Here is an 18737-nt window from a genome sequence, read left to right as displayed (position 1 = left end):
AGCTGGATGAGATGGGTCCTCTTGTTTGTGACCTGTGTTATGTTCACAGACACAGCTGATCCAGACCCTGAGGAAAAGTACCCAGTCAGAGCCAGGTGTGGGGAGTCCGGACTGACTTTATACCCCCAGTTTACAAGCCATAGCAATGATATAATTATCTACAGAACGTTTCCCTATCTCTTCACCTTCCTTCTTTCACGAGCAATATTTTTAATGTCTAATGTCCAGGGTGCGTGAGAGTGTGTGTCCTGTGATGGACTGGTGTCCTGTCCAGGGTGTGTGTCTGTGTGTCCTGTGATGGACTGGTGTCCTGTCCAGGGTGTGTGAGAGTGTGTGTCCTGTGATGGACTGGTGTCCTGTCCAGGGTGTGTGAGAGTGTGTCCTGTCCAGGTTGTGTCCTGCCTTGTGTTGGAGACTGGCTCCCCTGTGACTCTGTGCTGGATAAGGCCGTTAGGAAGAGGCTGGGAGGGAGAATGTGAGAAAAGGAAAAGGAGAGCTCGCCAGTCTTTCCAGCTGTGTGTACTGTGTGTGTGCGTGATCAGTACAGTACTGGTGGGTTCAGTACAGCCGAACACGACACTAACAGCTCTGAGTCTGTGGCTCACTAGCGCTGCTCTCTCACCCCTTTGTGCTCCAGTCAGCTCCTCTCTTCAAACACACAGTGAAACCCGGAACCGGCAAGCCTTAGCACACTGCCCTTCAGATCTGTGCAGAGACTCGCTGGCAGGTTAGCGGGCCCTGGTGTGAGAGAGGAGTCTGGACACAGGAGAACCAGGAACACTTGTTCCTGCCGTCAGAGAGCCAGGAGAAACGGGGAGAAGCTGGGAAGTGACTGAATAAGAGCCTCATGGCCTTATCATATTTTGATTGTCCTCCACGAACACACAGTATTGACAGAGAGCTTGGTGCTCTGTCTTTTACAGTTGTATTCGGCATTATTCCACCTTCAACTGCGCAGGATTTATTCACAAACATAATCAACCATTTTTGTTTGGTAGTTTTGTGAACCTCTGGTTAGTTCACATCATATTTCTTGTTCACGTGTACTAGGGATCGCTCCACACTCCTGTTTTGTCACCCACTTGAACAGAGCAGCTGGCAGAAAGGAGACACAGTGGTGCTTTCGACTTGCTGTAACACACTCTTAACAACTGGTGGTGCCAAACTGCTCACATAACCAGAAGAGTACCTGAACTTGGCTGGTTCACGTCCGGTCGTGAGCAGTTGGAACGAATCAGAATCGTGGCGGACATCATCAAAATAAATAATTTCCCAGCCACAGATGTCACAGCGAGCTTTCAGCAGCTCGTCCGCAAGTACAGTGACGGTTCTCGGGGCAGACAGGGCCATGGGGCTCAGTCATTTCCCAGCGTCTCTCAACGAGCTCGCGGACAAAGCATTTCATTTGCTGGCAACACCGCTGTGTGCTGTACTGCTTGTGCGTTGAGAAATAAACTTTGATTGATTGATTGATTGATTGATTGATTGACACGAGCTGTGAAATGAGTAGGCTGTGGTGGGCAGAAGTCTCTGCAGGTGAAGTCTCAGTGGGTGAAAAACAACATCGGAACACGTTCCCTCCCCTCGCTGTGCAAACGGCCCTAGGCTTCACTGCGACGCGTGGCCTCTGTACGGCCGCTGGAGAGGGGAAGAGCCCCCCCTGCTGTGACCCTCCTGTCCCCAGAGGGCTCTGGCCCTCCGGCAGGACGTGTCTATAGCAGGGCTGTGCTGCTGGAGTGTGCAGTTAGCACTCCCCATTCGCACCTCTAACTGGCTCATTAGCATCCGAACGCGGGCAGCTGTGAGGGTGACGGGCCCCCAGGCCCGAGAGAGGCCGTCCCCTGCTGTGCCAACCCCGGGCCCTGTTCCTAATGTGAGCGTGCGGACACCTCGGAGTTCCTCGGCACTCCGCTCAGAGGCTGCTCTGCCTCGAGGCCTTGAGTGTCTTGAGGGTTTCCGCGCCGGTCTGGTCAGGGCAGGCAGGCAGGCAGGCAGGAGAGGAAGTACAGTAGTTCAGGTGGGCAGCTGCGTCAGCATGCGCGGGCTGCAAAGGAACAGCTAAAAGGTTTATTCCTGCATCGGTGGGTGAAACGAAACGTTGCGTTTCCTTTCTTCTCTTCTCAGCCGGGAATAAATCTTTTACCCGGTCCACTCAGGAGGGGAGACAGCTGGAGAGAGTGGTCCACACTGCCCCTAGAACAACTGGCTGTGGCCCTCTAGTGCTCTGATACAGGCGACACACTTCCAGCGGAAAGCTCTGAGGACGATGAGTTTCCACTGTTTGAGCTGCCGAGGGTGTATCAAGTCTAGAACAGAGGCTGTCGTCTCCCGACTCGACACTCTTAGAAAAGTATCGAAGTATCTGGGGTTCGCTGTAAGCGTCGTCTTGTGTTTTGTACGTCATTCTTATGGTTTGTCTTTCTCTTCTTGTGTCTGTCCTTTTGTATCTCTTTTATTTCGAGCTCCCCCACAGAAAGTTCCCGCCGAGCCCAAGGGTGGGCTTGAAAATGAATTGACCAGGACTTTGCGTCTTGCTGAGTGACCGCTGTGAGGTCCGGCGCACGGTCTCCACTTCCCAGACCAGGCTGCTGCCGCTCAGTCCCCCTTCTGGTCCCAGTTATCAGACATCTCCTCGTGTCTTCCCCCCAGTCTGGCCTGACCCAGACTTGATTACTGGGCCCGCCCACTGAATTCCCCCCTTTGGAAGAGAACTGGGGACGGCGCAATGATCCCACCCGTCCCTGAACGATGAATTACTGCCATTCCAACGGCTCCAACAAAACTTCAGGCTTCAGGGTGGTACAGTACATCCCCCCCGAAGACACGAGCTGAATAGAGCTAGAAATGTCAACCCGCTTTCACAGCAGCCTTCCCCCTTACTTCAGGACCTTATCCACGTGTCTGAAGGATCGGGGGGGAAGACGCGATCAAATGTATACAATTCTGCTTTCTCCACGGCTGTTCCTTCAGAGAAATGGGAAAGGGGATACAGTAAAACACAGTAATTCCGTATACCATTGGTTTCATTTGATGTCTGAACCCTTCGCTTTCGATGAGCTCGTCACAAGAGTATAAGTCCGCTTGGTGCAGCTTGGTCACCTTATGTGTAATAGTCTGCTAAAACACATCCCACATCCTCTTGAGCCCTTGCTTCACCTTGAACAAGCCCGATCTCTGTCTTTAACTCACAGGTGCTCAGCACTCATCTTCTGTGTTCAGTTTTCTCAGTGGGTTCCTCTAGTTGTGGCTTGACTTTTGTGTTCGATATTGTGGATGCTGTTAGTTGTGTGCGGTGTAATATCAAAAAAGGGGGCCATCCAGTCTCGCGGCTTTCAGACTGCTGGAGCGTGTCCCCTGTCGACTGGTGTCCAATCTGTGCCCCAGAGCACTTCAGTGGAAGGGCTGTGTGATCGGTGATCCGTGTTCCCCGCTGTGCTCTCTCCTGCCTGGCGGGGGCGCGGTGGAGAGGCTGGGGGTGCCTGTACAGGTTATTCAGCAGGAGCGTGTCGAACCCACGCTCCAGAGGTGGCGAACGAAGAATCGGGTGGGAGGCCAAAGCCTCGCCCGACGCTGGTGTAATCCACTTGATGGCCGAGTGTCCCAACACGGATGGTCACAGCGGGGTCACTGCCCCGCTGTGGTTTAAGCTGAGCGCACAAAAATCCCCCCAAACAGAGCTGAAATTCTCCACATTCCACACCCCTGTGCAGCTTTGGACCTGGAGTACACATTTCACTGGTACAGGGCGGACACGACGCGTTTCACTTCGCCCTCCCAGCACCTCTGCTTGTCCCAGTAGAGGCCCTGCCGTGGGGAGGAGGGCAGAGCAGACCCCAGTGGGTGTTGACCGCGCGCTGCTGTTTCTCCGCAGGCCACGGCCCAGCTGAAGCAGGCTTTCAAAGACCCGGGAGTGATCCCGGCCCTGTGCGCCGTCATGACCGGCTCGCAGAACCCCCAGGTGACTGACCCCGCCCACCCGCCCGCTCGCCAGCGCCGCCGTGCCGCCACGCGCTCACGGGCTCCTCTCGTCTCGTCTCGTCTCTCCGCCAGGTCCGGCAGTCCGCCTCGGTGATGCTGAGGATGAGGGTGAGCAAGCACTGGAAGAAGATCAACCCGGAGCACAGGGAAAGGTCTGAGCTTCTGCCTCTCCCGCTGGCTCTCCGGTGTCCCAGGCCTCCGGATTGAATCCTCCACCTTCGAGCATCTCCGTCTTTCCCATCGTCGTCACCGCACCTTCTGTAATCGCTTCTCCAATTCCGGCTCCCAGTCCCGGGAAGGCGGAATACACCCTGAAGGGGGCGCCAGTGTCCAGGTCCTCCGGGGGGACATGAGGTCACTGCCCGGACAGTTCGGTCAATCAGTCAGTCAGAGTTTATTTATCAAAAGCACAACAATACCGCCTGCAGCAGTAGAAATGTCTTTTCTACGAGCTCACCTGGGAGATATAAATATCACAAAATTAAAGTTAGAAAATAAGGTGACATAATGATAGATAATAGTGCGATAGAAATTGAATGAGATAAAGTCAGACAGAGCTCAGTATAGATATAAATGGAGCTGCTCTGTGTCCAGGGTGTGTGCAGTACAGTGTGTCCCAGTAGTGCAGTGTGCTGAATACAGTGAGAACTGTGTCCCTGTAGCCAGTACAGGTGATTTGCTGAAGGAGCTGCAGCTTGGCTGTTTAGCAGTCTTATTGCCTGGAGGTAGAAGCTGTTCCCTGATCTGTTGGACTTTGACCGAATGCTTCGGTACCGTTTACTGGACAGTAGGAGAGAACACAGTTTGTGACTGGGATGACTGGGGTCCTCGAGAATGGACCAGTCCCGAGGACGCGAACAGAGCCCCCACACGGGACTGTCCTGTTAGCACCGTGGCTGAACAGGGTACAGTTCTGGGGTTTCCTGCAGTTGTGTGCAGGTGAGACCTGGTCAAACAAACGCAGGAGCGCCCATAAAAAGGTTCACAAGAATCCATAGTGGAAAACTGTTTCACAGTAATCAGCAGGTCTTCGCCACACAAGCTAAACCTTTTCCTGTGGAAAAGCTCTACTGTACAGCGATCTGGGCGCTCCTAGAGTGTGCCGAATGTAGGAACACAGCCCACCGGCTGTGACCCTGGCCTAAAAGAATCCTTTACGTTGCAGAATCTGTTGGCGGGACAGGAGAGATCTGTTTCCGTCCAGGCGGGTTGAGTGGAACAGTAGGTGTAATGAAGTGGAAGGGGCAGCAGGTCGCAGAGTTCACTGCACAAGCCCCGAGAGAATGGGCTGGCTCACTCGGGACTGGCACTGTCACCCGAGCAATAACCTCTCATCCCGCGTGAGGGGCTGAGGAATCGCATGCACGTTGCTTGTGCAATCGCACTGTGACTTACTGATTATATCTCTGATTGTTGATCTGATTTACCACTCCATAGCTTCCCACAGCAGAGGTAAATAATGAAAGTATCAGTAACTCTCGCGCTGCGCGCAGGAGCCGGAGTGTTCTGTGGACCGTGAGCCGAGCTCAGATTTCTGCGGCTCTCCCTGTCCGTAAGTCTGAACCCTTTCTCCTCTCTCCCTTCCCAGCCTGAAGTCTGTGGTCCTGCAAGCTTTCCAGCAGGAGACAGAGTGAGTACTGCCCGCGGTCCAAGTCTTTCTCCCGCGCTGGTGTTGCGCTTGCTCACCCTGTGTCTTCCCCCGTCCCCCCCCCCCCCATGCTCTGCTTGCAGGCACAAAGTGCGTCACTCTCTGTCCCAGCTGGCTGCCGTCCTGGTGAAGCACGAGACCCCCGACCGCTGGCCCGCCCTCCTCGCTCTGCTTAACCAGTCTACGAAGAGCAACAACCCGCAGGACAGACAGGTACCCACTCCCTGCCTGGATAGACAGACTGACAGCTACAGCGCCCCCTGCCTGGACAGACTGACAGCTACAGCGCCCCCTGTCTGGACAGACAGACACACAGCTACAGCGCCCCCTGCCTGGACAGACAGACAGACACACAGCTACAGCGCCCCCTGCCTGGATAGACAGACTGACAGCTACAGCGCCCCCTGCCTGGACAGACAGACACACAGCTACAGCGCCCCCTGCCTGGACACATACACACAGCTACAGCGCCCCCTGCCTGGACACATACACACAGCTACAGCGCCCCCTGCCTGGACAGACACACAGCTACAGCGCCCCCTGCCTGGACACATACACACAGCTACAGCGCCCCCTGCCTGGACACAGACACACAGCTACAGCGCCCCCTGCCTGGACAGACACACAGCTACAGCGCCCCCTGCCTGGACAAATACACACAGCTACAGCGCCCCCTGCCTGGACACATACACACAGCTACAGCGCCCCCTGCCTGGACACATACACACAGCTACAGCGCCCCCTGCCTGGACAGACACACAGCTACAGCGCCCCCTGCCTGGACAGACACACAGCTACAGCGCCCCCTGCCTGGACACATACACACAGCTACAGCGCCCCCTGCCTGGACACAGACACACAGCTACAGCGCCCCCTGCCTGGACAGACACACAGCTACAGCGCCCCCTGCCTGGACAAATACACACAGCTACAGCGCCCCCTGCCTGGACACATACACACAGCTACAGCGCCCCCTGCCTGGACAGACACACAGCTACAGCGCCCCCTGCCTGGACAGACTGACACACAGCTACAGCGCCCCCTGCCTGGACACATACACACAGCTACAGCGCCCCCTGCCTGGACAGACACACAGCTACAGCGCCCCCTGCCTGGACACAGACACACAGCTACAGCGCCCCCTGCCTGGACACATACACACAGCTACAGCGCCCCCTGCCTGGACAGACTGACACACAGCTACAGCGCCCCCTGCCTGGACACATACACACAGCTACAGCGCCCCCTGTCTGGACAGACAGACACACAGCTACAGCGCCCCCTGCCTGGACACATACACACAGCTACAGCGCCCCCTGTCTTGACAGACAGACACACAGCTACAGCGCCCCCTGCCTGGACACATACACACAGCTACAGCGCCCCCTGCCTGGACAGACAGACACACAGCTACAGTGCCAGATAGGCAGGCACCCCTCTCTCTCAGAGTGAGCAGGTCAGTATTGTCCATATTAACCCCCCGCATTTCTCTCCCTGTCACTCAGGTGGGCCTGCTGTTGCTCAGCAAGGTAGTGGAGTCGAACCCGGAGCCGTTCAAGCCGCACTACCGGCAGCTGCTGCAGCTCTTCCACAGCACCCTGCAGGACCTGGCCAACCCCACGGCGCTGTACTACAGCATCCAGACGCTGACCGCCATGAGCGCCTACACCGGCACGCAGGAGCTGGTGAGAGCTCGGGCGTCGGGGACTGTGCCGCGTTCGTGTCTGCTGGCTGGGGCTGTGCTGGCATGACAAAGAGGCCTTCGAGAAAGAGTGTGGCTGTAGTTTGAACGTGGCAGGTTTGTGTCCCTGCTTTTCAGAAAAGAGCCCTTATGCGAGTTTAAAATCTCTTCAAAACGTCATAGAGCTACACCGCTGCACAATGTCCTACTGCAGAGTGGGATTCCTGTGTGTGTGTTAGGAAGTGTGTAGTTATGGGATGTACTAGTGCACAGTGTGGTTTCTCTGTGTGTACAGTGTATTGAGAGTGTGTGTTAGGAAGTGTGTGATTATGGGATGTACTAGTGCACAGTGTGGTTTCTCTGTGTGTACAGTGTATTGAGAGTGTGCGTTAGGACGTGTGTGGTTATGGGATGTACTAGTGCATAGTGTGATTTCTCTGTGTTAGTGTGCAGTGTGTGTGAGGGTGGTGTGTACAGTGTACAGTGTGTGTGTGAGAGCGGTGTGTACAGTGTGTGTGTGAGAGCGGTGTGTACAGTGTGCAGTGTGTGTGTGAGGGCTGTGTGTACAGTGTGTGTGTGAGGGCGGTGTGTACAGTGTGCAGTGTGTGTGTGAGAGCTGTGTGTACAGTGTGTGTGTGAGGGCTTTGTGAGCAGTGTGTGTGTGAGAGCGGTGTGTACAGTGTGCAGTGTGTGTGTGAGGGCAGTGTGTACAGTGTGCAGTGTGTTTGAGGGGGGTGTGTGCAGTGTGTGTGTGAGGGCTGTGTGTACAGTGTACAGTGTGTGTGAGGGCAGTGTGTACAGTGTGCAGTGTGTGTGTGAGGGCGGTGTGTACAGTGTGTGTGAGGGCGGTGTGTACAGTGTACAGTGTGTGTGAGGGCTGTGTGTACAGTGTGCAGTGTGTGTGAGGGGGGTGTGTACAGTGTGTGTGTGAGGGCTGTGTGTACAGTGTGTGTGAGGGCGGTGTGTACAGTGTGCAGTGTGTGTGTGAGGGCGGTGTGTACAGTGTGTGTGTGAGGGCTTTGTGAGCAGTGTGTGTGTGAGAGCGGTGTGTACAGTGTGCAGTGTGTGTGTGTGAGGGCAGTGTGTACAGTGTGCAGTGTGTTTGAGGGGGGTGTGTGGAGTGTGTGTGTGAGGGCTGTGTGTACAGTGTACAGTGTGTGTGAGGGCTGTGTGTACAGTGTGCAGTGTGTGTGTGAGGGAGGTGTGTACAGTGTGTGTGTGAGGGCGGTGTGTACAGTGTGCAGTGTGTGTGTGAGGGCTGTGTGTACAGTGTGCAGTGTGTGTGAGGGCGGTGTGTACAGTGTGTGTGTGAGGGCGGTGTGTACAGTGTGTGTGTGAGGGCTGTGTGTACAGTGTGCAGTGTGTTTGAGGGGGTTGTGTACAGTGTGTGTGTGAGGGCTGTGTGTACAGTGTGCAGTGTGTGTGTGAGGGCGGTGTGTACAGTGTACAGTGTGAGGGCTGTGTGTACAGTGTGTGTGAGGGCGGTGTGTGCAGTGTGCAGTGTGTGTGTGAGGGCGGTGTGTGCAGTGTGTGTGTGAGGGCGGTGTGTACAGTGTGCAGTGTGTTTGAGGGGGTTGTGTACAGTGTGTGTGTGAGGGCGGTGTGTACAGTGTGTGTGTGAGGGCGGTGTGTACAGTGTGCAGTGTGTTTGAGGGGGTTGTGTACAGTGTGTGTGTGAGGGCTGTGTGTACAGTCTGCAGTGTGAGGGCGGTGTGTACAGTGCAGTGTGTGTGGGGGCGGTGTGTACAGTGTGCAGTGTCTTTGAGGGGGGTGTGTACAGTGTACAGTGTGTTTGAGGGCGGTGTGTACAGTGTGCAGTGTGTGTGTGAGGGCGGTGTGTACAGTGTACAGTGTGAGGGCTGTGTGTACAGTGTGTGTGAGGGCGGTGTGTGCAGTGTGCAGTGTGTGTGTGAGGGCGGTGTGTGCAGTGTGTGTGTGAGGGCGGTGTGTACAGTGTACAGTGTGCAGTGTGTGTGTGAGGGCGGTGTGAACAGTGTGCAGTGTGAGGGCGGTGTGTACAGTGTGCAGTGTGTGTGTGAGGGCGGTGTGAACAGTGTGCAGTGTGAGGGCGGTGTGTACAGTGTTTGTGTGAGGGCTGTGTGTACAGTGTGCAGTGTGTGTGAGGGCTGTGTACAGTGTCCAGTCTTTCATTGCTGTGTGTTTTTCAGAACCTCATGAGGTCCATTGTCCCCAAGCTGATTGTGGCCATTCAGCAGCTGATCAAGACTGACCAGGTAAACACACTACAGCTGCACCTCCCTGTACCGGACGGGGGGGCGCTCTTGGTGCAGACCTCATTGTAGATCACTCAAATGTCATGCCGTGTACAGAGCTTGTGGAGGTTTGGCTCCTTTATTCTGGGTTGATTTCCTCCAGCACGGGCGAGCTGAAAGCCAGTACTGGCTGGTGAAGGAACTGTGCCTCGCACGTCTCCAACCAGCTACTGCAGCCACTTCAGACTGAGCTCCTGACGGTCCCCAGAGCGTCCGGGGCTTAGCTCGCAGGGCTGTCCTGAGCTCTGACACAGCTTGGTCTGAAAACTCTTGTGTCCGGCTGTGTCGTGTGAGCCATGGCGCTGGGAACTGAGCAGGTCTCCAGTGTGATTCCTGACCCGAATCACAGGGTTGTCTTACTCTTCTGTTCGGTACGGCTCTGCCTGCCCGAATCCCAGTCCCTGCTCTGCTCAGACGGGCCACCACTGAGAAAAGATCCTTCTTTACAAATAATTCTGTGTTATGCAGCGTGTGAGTAAGCTCGTCTCAGTAAATACATTTTCTCTTTGGTGTTGGTTGTAGTAAAATAACATGTCAAACTCTTAGCCATCATGGCTCTTGAGTTCATCATGAGATCAATTCAAATGTTATCTGCATGCTAAAGCACTGCACTTGCACATTCAGCCAAAGTCGTTTTCCAAGACCTGGTTGTAAAAAGCTGCGTGTTCCAGGTGAGGGTGGTGTGTGGAAACGTGGGTGTCCTATCATAGGTGAGATGGGTGGTTCCCAGGCCACACACGCATGGGAACAATTTAGAGACGCCAGTTTTTCTCACCAGCATGTCCTTGGAAAGTGGATGAAACTTGGTGCCCCCAGTGAAAACCCACATAAACACAAGGGAACCTGCAGACTCCACTGAGAAGGTGTCCCAGTCCGGACTCAAGTCTGGAACCAAAGAGCCATGACACAGCAGTGCTACACACCACACCACCTCGTTGCCCACAAGACCTTACTTGAGAACAAATCTCCAATAGTTGTTCATCAGAAAGACTCAAAAGATGCTCTGTAAAGGGAATCTTCATTTGCATGCCTTCTGTCTCAGTCCCAGGCCAGCGAGGCGATGGAGGTGTTTGACGAGCTGATGGAGAGCGAGGTGTCCATCATTGTCCCCCACATCTCTGACATCGTTCACTTCTGCCTGGAGGTCAGTTCTGCTGCTCGAGCAGTCGATGGCGGATCTGGTTTGACTCTGTGAGCCGGACATCTCCAGTCTGAGGCTGGGCCGTGCCTTTGGCATGCCTCGACTGCGGTCAGCATTCTCCCGGTGGGGGCGCTCAGTGGGCTGAGTGCCAGTGGGAGCAGGGTTGGGATTCATCTACCAGGACTCTGTGCTCTCTGGCAAATTGGTGGCTCCTTGAACAGGCTGGGTGCAAGATCACAGTCCAGTCAGTCCAGTCCAGCCTGGAGAGTCTCACACTGCTGTGTCAGTGTCAGTGGAGTCTGATTATAATCTCAGTTAATCACTAATCAAGATCACAGTCCAGTCAGTCCAGTCCAGCCTGGAGAGTCTCACACTGCTCTGTCAGTGTCAGTGGGATTGTGTTTATAATATATTAACTAATTGTGCTAGTGGAAACGTTAGTCTGTGATGTATAGGGGTTATGCTGCACGTGGTGCAGGACAGTGACTTAAACTGTGTGTTGGCAGGTGAGTGCGGACTCGACCCTCAGCGACTCAGTGCGTGTGAAGGCTCTGTCCTGCATCGCCTTTCTTATCAGGCTGAAGAGCAAGGTAACTCGCTCCCACAGTTTCATCCTGTCACCGTCTACTCATCTGCCTCAGTGCAGTATTAACGACGAGCCGGCAATAACCCCCCCCCCTCCGGTCCTCGCGCTCCCCAGACCGTGCTGAAGCAGAAACTGCTGGCCCCGATCCTGCAGACCGTGTTCCCCGTGCTGAGCGCGGCGCCCCCTCCTGGCCAGGAGGACCCCGAGGACGAGGAGCATGACAATGAGGAGCTGGGGGAAGAGAGCGAGACGCCCAAACACTACGCCGCCCAGGTACGGGGGTCTGTTCCGCGGTCGCCAGCGACGCCGCCACCCGGTCTGAAATCGGGATCGGTGACAAATACAGGCCGGCCAGTAGCCGCGGTGCTCTGCTACGGCAGTGACCGCTAGTCCCTGCTGGAGTGTCTGACCGCCTGCCTCACTCGATATCTCTGCCCGCAGGTCATCGACACCCTCGCTCTCCACCTGCCTCCCGAGAAGCTCTTCGGCCAGCTGGTCAGTGCGCGCGTCCGCCGTCGCTCCGCCCGCCGCGGCCGGCTGTCCGCGCGCTAACCCCGCCCCTCCCCTCTGCCCCCAGACTCCCCTGACGCAGGCGGCTCTGGTCAGCGAGAACCCGTACCAGAGGAAGGCCGGCCTGATGTGCCTGGCCGTGCTGGCGGAGGGCTGCGCCGACCACATCCGCACCAAGTGAGGCTCCGCTCGGCAGCGGGTTTCCCGTCGGATCACGATCCGTACCCCTCTCCTCGCTCCCGGGGACGGGGGTAGAATGTGAAAGGGATCTCCGGTGACCGGCTGCGATTTCCGGCAGCAGGAGTTTGTTGTTTGAGAGCCCACAGCTGGTAAGACCTGGAGTTACCAGGCCTGTTCCTCGCTGTGGGTCTCGTGCCCACAGGCGCCAACCTGGTGCCCCGTGAGAGAAAATCAAATAAGAAGTGAGGTTTCTTGACCGAAAAAGCTACCGTTTCCACGGTGACGATCCAGCAGTTTTCATTATTCTAATTGACGTAATGCTTTGGTCTTGCTGCACGGGTCGGACCCCAGCTGTGTGGGGGTGGGGGTGCAGGGACACTGTGGTGGTGGATTTGGGCAGGAGTTAGAATAAAACCCTTCTGCTTTCCTTGTATCTCTGTATCTCCTCCTTCTGCGGCTGAGCAGAGGGGCTTGGACTCCTCCGATTGTCCCGGGAAGCTGTCCAAGCCGCCGGCAGGCCTGGCGTTCCCGTGCGGGAGGCACGCTCCTCTTTCTTCTTGAAAGCGCACTGTCCGCAGTAACCCCCCCCACCGTCTCTCTGTGTCTCCCAGGCTGCTGTCCTCTCTGCTGCAGGTGGTGTGCCGTGCGCTCGAGGACGAGAGCCAGGTGGTGCGCAGCGCGGCTCTCTTTGCCCTGGGGCAGTTCTCCGAGCACCTGCAGGTATCGCACCCCCCTCCCCTTCCCCCCAGTCCAGTCCAGCCTGGAGTGTCTCACACTGCTCTGTCAGTGTCAGTGGAGTCTGATTATAATCTCAGTTAGTTACTAATCAAGATCACAGTCCAGTCAGTCCAGTCCAGCCTGGAGAGTCTCACACTGCTCTGTCAGTGTCAGTGGAGTCTGATTATAATCTCAGTTAATCACTAATCAAGATCACAGTCCAGTCAGTCCAGTCCAGTCTGGAGGGTCTCACCCCTCCCCCTCCCCTTCCTCCGCCCACGTCTGCCTGGAGCGTCTCTTCCAGTCCCACAGTGCCGCTCTCCCTCTCTCCTCCTGTCTGGCAGCCGGACATCAGCAAGTTCAGCGAGGAGCTGATGCCCCTGCTGCTGGGGTATCTGTCGGGGCTGGACGAGCGGAGAAGCAGCCACGTCACTAAGGCCTTCTACGCCCTGGAGAACTTCGTAGAGAACCTGGGTGAGACAGGTGGTCTCTCTCTCTCTCTGGACTTGGTGTCCGGCTGCGGTATGTGTTGACTCTGACTCTGTGCTCCCACCCCTGTGTCCCCCAGGAGAAGGCATCCAGCCCTACCTCCCCACCCTGATGGAGAAGATGCTGTCAGCTCTGAGCTGCTGCGAGAGCCTACGGATCAGAGAGCTGGCCGTCAGCGCCATCGGGGCCATCGGTAACTCGGCTCCGCCCGCTGTCTCTCCACTGCTGACGCAGGACAGGCGCCGGGCGCCGGCCTCGTGCTCCTCAGGGCTCCGGGGTCGGCTCACTGGCCCCTCTCTGGGACCTGGACAACAAGCAGTTCTGTCTGATGGCTGATCTGCAGCAGACAAACCGTGTAAGGCTCAGGATCTGCGCCTGTGGCTGGAAGGTTGCAGGTTCGAATCCCGCAGCTGGCAGAGGAATCCTACTCCGTTGGGCCCCTGAGCGAGGCCCTTCACCCCAGCTGCTCCAGGGGTGCTGTATAAATGGCTGACCCTGTGCTCTGACCCCCAGCTTCTCTCCCTGTCTGTGTGTCTCATGGAGAGCAAGCTGGGGTCTGTGAAAAGACAAATTCCTAATGCAAGAGATTGTATAGGGCCAATAAAGTGATCTTCTAAAGTGATTATGTAAGAGATATACGTCTCTTATATAATCGTGTCCGTAAGTGTCTCTGAATCAGCTTGCCCCTGCGTGTGTTTGTGTCTGAATTACCGCACACATGCGCGTGCATGCACTCTCATTGGCCGGCAGGCCCTCTGATCCCTCCCTCTGTGTGCCTCTCAGCCAATGCGGCGAAGGAGTCTCTGGTGCCGTTCTTCCCCCCGGTGATTGACAGCCTGAAGGGCTTCCTGACGGACACGCGGGAGGAGATGAGGTCCCTGCAGACGCAGGCCCTGGGTACGGACAGCTGCTTTCAACTTCCTGTACCGTTTCTGATGCGTCTCTTTCGTGTCTGTGCTGGGAGGGAATGTCAGTATCGCCAGTGATTGTCAGTGCTGTCTTCTTGCCTGTGAGCGGCAGTTCACCCTGTACATACTGACGTGCTGCAGTGTGGTCAGTCAGTCTCGCCCCCTCTCTCTATAGATACCCTGGGCGTGTTGGGGAGGACTGTGGGCAAAGAGGTGTTCAGTCCTCTGGCTCCGGAGTGTGTTCAGCTCGGCCTCAAACTCACCGACACTGTGGATGACCCTGACCTGCGGCGCTGCACGTGTGTATCCCGTCCAAGCACCCCGTCTGTCTGTCTGTATCCCGTCCAAGCACCCCGTCTGTCTCTGTCTGTATCCCGTCCAAGCACCCCGTCTGTCTCTGTCTGTATCCCGTCTGAGCACCCCGTCTGTCTCTGTCTGTATCCTGTCGGAGCACCCCGTCTGTCTCTGTCTGTATCCTGTCATCCTGTAGGCTGTGAGTAACTCCCTCCCTCTCTCTGCCTGTCTGTCTCAGGTACAGCCTGTTCTCGGCAGTGTCTACAGTCTGCCCGGAGTGCCTTACTCCTCACCTGTCCTCCATCACCACCCTGATGCTGATGTCTCTGAAGTCCACTGAGGGCGTCACTGTGAGTCACAGGCCCTCTCCTTAGTCTCCTGTCTTCTCTCTCGCATGTCAGCATGCCAGCCCCCAGTGCTTCACCACCCCATTACTCCAGCTCTTCAGCCAGTGTGTCTGTTCTGCCCTCAGGCTCACCTGGATGAGGAGCATCGGTCGTTTCTACTCCTGGACGAGGAAGACGAAGATGACGATGAAGAGAAAGAGGTGGTCGTGGAAGACGAGAGTGGACGAGACAGCGAGGGAGAGGAGAGAGACATTGCTGGGTGCGTACATCTGTCCTGCTCCATCTGGAAGAGCAGCGTTAGTGAAAGACAGATGGCTTCTGAGCTTCTGTTGTCTGTCGGCGATACTGAATCCGTATGATGGCAACGTCTGCAGACGATCTCAGTGTATTTTTGCTCGTGTGTCGGCAGGTTCAGTGTGGAAAACGCCTATATCGATGAGAAGGAGGATGCCTGCGATGCTCTGGGGGAGATCGCCTACAACACAGGGTGAGATGGACAGGCTGACTTCCTGCAGCGCCAGGCTTGTCCACGCACACTGCTGCGCTGTGCTAACTCTCACTCTCACTCTCCCTCTCCCAGCTCTGCCTTCCTGCCCTTCCTGGAGTCCAGCTTCCAGCAGGTGTACGAGCTGCATGACGTGAGTGTGCCCCTTTCTGGTGCTGTGTGTCTGTCTGTGCGTGTGTGACTGCGACTGTCCGTCGGGGTGTGTCTGGGCGTGTATGTGCGTGACTGTGACTGTCTGTCTGTGCATGACTGTGACTGTCCGTCAGGGTGTGTCTGGGCGTGTGTGACTGTGACTATGACTGTCCGTCTGGGTGTGCGTGTGTGACTGTGACTGTCCGTCAGGGTGTGTCTGGGCGTGTGTTACTGTGACTGTCTGTCAGGTGTGTCAGGGCATGTGTGTGTGTGTGTGTGTGTGTGTGTGTGTGTGTGTGTGTGTGTGTCTGTGACTGTGACTGTGACTGTGACTGTGACTGTGACTGTGTCTGTGTCTGTGACTGTCCGTCAGGGTGTGTCTGGGCATGTGTTACTGTGACTGTCTGTCAGGTGTGTCAGGGCATGTGTGTGTGTGTGTGACTGTGACTGTCCGTCAGGGTGTGTCTGGGCGTGTGTGTGACTGTGACTATGACTGTCCTTCAGGGTGTGTCTGGGCGTGTGTGTGACTGTGACTGTCCGTCAGGGTGTGTGTGTCTGTCTGTGCGTGACTGTGACTGTCCGTCAGGGTGTGTCTGTCTGTGCGTGACTGTGACTATGACTGTCCGTCAGGGTGTGTCTGGGCATGTGTGACTGTGACTATGACTGTCCGTCAGGTTGTCTGTCTGTGCGTGATTGACTGTCCGTCAGGGTGTGTGTGTGTGTCTGTGTGTATGAGACTGTGACTGTCCGTCAGGGTGTGTCTGTGCTTGTGTGACTGTGACTGTCCGTCAGGGTGTGTCTGTGCATGTGTGACTGTGACTGACTATGACTGTCCGTCAGGGTGAGTCTGTCTGTGCGTGACTGTGACTGTCCGTCAAGGTGTGTGTGTGAGACTGTGACTGTCCGTTAGGGTGTGTCTGGGCATGTGCGTGTGTGACTGTCTGTCAGGGTGTGTCTGGGCGTGTGCGTGTGTGACTGTCTGTCAGGGTGTGTCTGGGCGTGTGCGTGTGTGACTGTGACTGTCTGTCAGGGTGTGTCTGGGCATGTGCGTGTGTGACTGTGACTGTCTGTCAGGGTGTGTCTGGGCGTGTGTGTGTGAGACTGTGACTATCCGTCAGGGTGTGTCTGGGCGTGTGTGTGTGAGACTGTGACTATCCGTCAGGGTGTGTCTGGGCGAGTGTTACTGTGACTGTCTGTCAGGTGTGTCAGGGCGTGTGTGTGTGTGCCTGTGACTGTCTATCAGGTGTGTCAAGGTGTGTGTGTGTGTGTGTGTGTGCCTGTGACTGTCTGTCAGGTGTGTCAGGGTGTGTGTGTGTGTGTGTGCCTGTGACTGTCTGTCAGGTGTGTCAGGGTGTGTGTGTGTGTGTGTGCCTGTGACTGTCTATCAGGTGTGTCAGGGTGTGTGTGTGTGCCTGTGACTGTCTGTCAGGTGTGTCAGGGCGCGTGTGTGTGTGACTGTGACTGTCCATCAGGGTGTGTTTGTTGTGAGATCTGTTCTTTATCCCCTGTCTTTCCCTGCTCCCCTCAGTTCCCCCATGAGAACGTGCGGAAGGCAGCCTATGAGGCTCTGGGTCAGTTCTGCAGGGCCCAGCACCGGGTGTGGGAGGAGAGCCCCACTGAGAACAACCACCAGGGTAACGCCTGTGTGCGTCTGTCTGTCCCTGTCTGTGTCGGCTCTTCTGTCTCTGTGGTACTTGCCTGTCCCTGTCTATGTGTCTCTGTGGTACTTGTCTGTCCCTGTCTATGTGTTATGTGTGGTACTTGCCTGTCTCTGCTGCTTGCCTGTCCCTGTCTATATGTCTCTGTGGTACTTGTCCTGTCCCCGTCTGTGTGTCTCTGTGGTACTTGCCTGTCCCTGTCTGTGTGGTACTTGCCTGTCCCTGTCTGGACTGTGCTGTCTTGCTGTGTACAGTGCCCTGCAGCGTGTGTGTCTCCCCCAGCTCTGCACAAGCTGCTGTCAGTGGTGACCCCCTGCTTCCTGAAGGCGGTGCGGGAGGAGAAGGAGAGGCAGGTGGTGATGGCGGTGCTGGAGTCTCTCAATGCTGTCCTCAAGTCCTGCAAAGGGGAGGCGCTGCAGGAGAACGGCCGCCTGCAAGAAATCAGCCACACCATCCGCGACGTGCTGAAGAAGAAGGTGCTCACCGATCAGTAAATTACCACTCAGTGTGTCTGTATGAACCCCTCTCTCTCAGTGCAGTGTTAATGTACTGGAGTGTCCAGTCAGTCAGTGTGTCTGTATGAACCCCTCTCTCTCAGTGCAGTGTTAATGTACTGGAGTGTCCAGTCAGTCAGTGTGTCTGTATGAACCCCTCTCTCTCAGTGCAGTGTTAATGTACTGGAGTGTCCAGTCAGTCAGTGTGTCTGTATGAACCCCTCTCTCTCAGTGCAGTGTTAATGTACTGGAGTGTCCAGTCAGTGTGTCTGTATGAACCCCTCTCTCTCAGTGCAGTGTTAATGTACTGGAGTGTCCAGTCAGTCAGTGTGTCTGTATGAACCCCTCTCTCTCAGTGCAGTGTTAATGTACTGGAGTGTCCAGTCAATGTGTCTGTATGAAGCCCTCTCTCTCAGTGCAGTGTTAATGTACTGGAGTGTCCAGTCAGTGTGTCTGTATTAACCCCTCTCTCTCTCAGTGCAGTGTTAATGTACTGGAGTGTCCAGTCAGTCAGTGTGTCTGTATGAACCCCTCTCTCTCAGTGCAGTGTTAATGTACTGGAGTGTCCAGTCAGTCAGTGTGTCTGTATTCACCCCTCTCTCTCAGTGCAGTGTTAATGTACTGGAGTGTCCAGTCAGTCAGTGTGTCTGTATTCACCCCTCTCTCTCAGTGCAGTGTTAATGTACTGGAGTGTCCAGTCAGTCAGTGTGTCTGTATGAACCCCTCTCTCTCAGTGCAGTGTTAATGTACTGGAGTGTCCAGTCAGTGTGTCTGTATGAACCCCTCTCTCTCAGTGCAGTGTTAATGTACTGGAGTGTCCAGTCAGTCAGTGTGTCTGTATGAACCCCTCTCTCTCAGTGCAGTGTTAATGTACTGGAGTGTCCAGTCAGTGTGTCTGTATGAACCCCTCTCTCTCAGTGCAGTGTTAATGTACTGGAGTGTCCAGTCAGTCAGTGTGTCTGTATGAACCCCTCTCTCTCAGTGCAGTGTTAATGTACTGGAGTGTCCAGTCAATGTGTCTGTATGAAGCCCTCTCTCTCAGTGCAGTGTTAATGTACTGGAGTGTCCAGTCAGTGTGTCTGTATTAACCCCTCTCTCTCTCAGTGCAGTGTTAATGTACTGGAGTGTCCAGTCAGTCAGTGTGTCTGTATGAACCCCTCTCTCTCAGTGCAGTGTTAATGTACTGGAGTGTCCAG

The 18737-nt window shown here is 55.6% G+C and overlaps 1 protein-coding gene across 1 annotated transcript in view; it reads left to right on the top strand.

Annotated features, from left to right (window-relative positions):
- Positions 1–18737, top strand: part of ipo4 (importin 4) — a 28930-nt gene that overhangs the window by 1969 nt on the left and 8224 nt on the right. Inside the window, exons 2-23 of the mRNA XM_088916688.1 lie at positions 3872–3958; positions 4051–4130; positions 5567–5608; positions 5710–5839; positions 7132–7311; positions 9476–9541; positions 10623–10724; positions 11228–11311; positions 11422–11580; positions 11749–11802; positions 11885–11994; positions 12609–12717; positions 13059–13188; positions 13283–13396; positions 13987–14100; positions 14287–14410; positions 14644–14755; positions 14878–15011; positions 15162–15239; positions 15333–15390; positions 16918–17023; positions 17330–17523. Coding sequence (XP_088772814.1) covers positions 3872–3958; positions 4051–4130; positions 5567–5608; positions 5710–5839; positions 7132–7311; positions 9476–9541; positions 10623–10724; positions 11228–11311; positions 11422–11580; positions 11749–11802; positions 11885–11994; positions 12609–12717; positions 13059–13188; positions 13283–13396; positions 13987–14100; positions 14287–14410; positions 14644–14755; positions 14878–15011; positions 15162–15239; positions 15333–15390; positions 16918–17023; positions 17330–17523 — 2367 coding nt within the window. The remainder of the gene's footprint in view (positions 1–3871; positions 3959–4050; positions 4131–5566; positions 5609–5709; positions 5840–7131; positions 7312–9475; positions 9542–10622; positions 10725–11227; positions 11312–11421; positions 11581–11748; positions 11803–11884; positions 11995–12608; positions 12718–13058; positions 13189–13282; positions 13397–13986; positions 14101–14286; positions 14411–14643; positions 14756–14877; positions 15012–15161; positions 15240–15332; positions 15391–16917; positions 17024–17329; positions 17524–18737) is intronic.

Source organism: Atractosteus spatula, chromosome 5 (assembly GCF_055471065.1).
Source record: "Atractosteus spatula isolate fAtrSpa1 chromosome 5, fAtrSpa1.hap1, whole genome shotgun sequence".
NCBI classification, from domain to species: domain Eukaryota; kingdom Metazoa; phylum Chordata; class Actinopteri; order Semionotiformes; family Lepisosteidae; genus Atractosteus; species Atractosteus spatula.
Note: the sequence above shows the minus strand (reverse complement) of the source record. Positions and strands in the feature narration are given on the sequence as shown.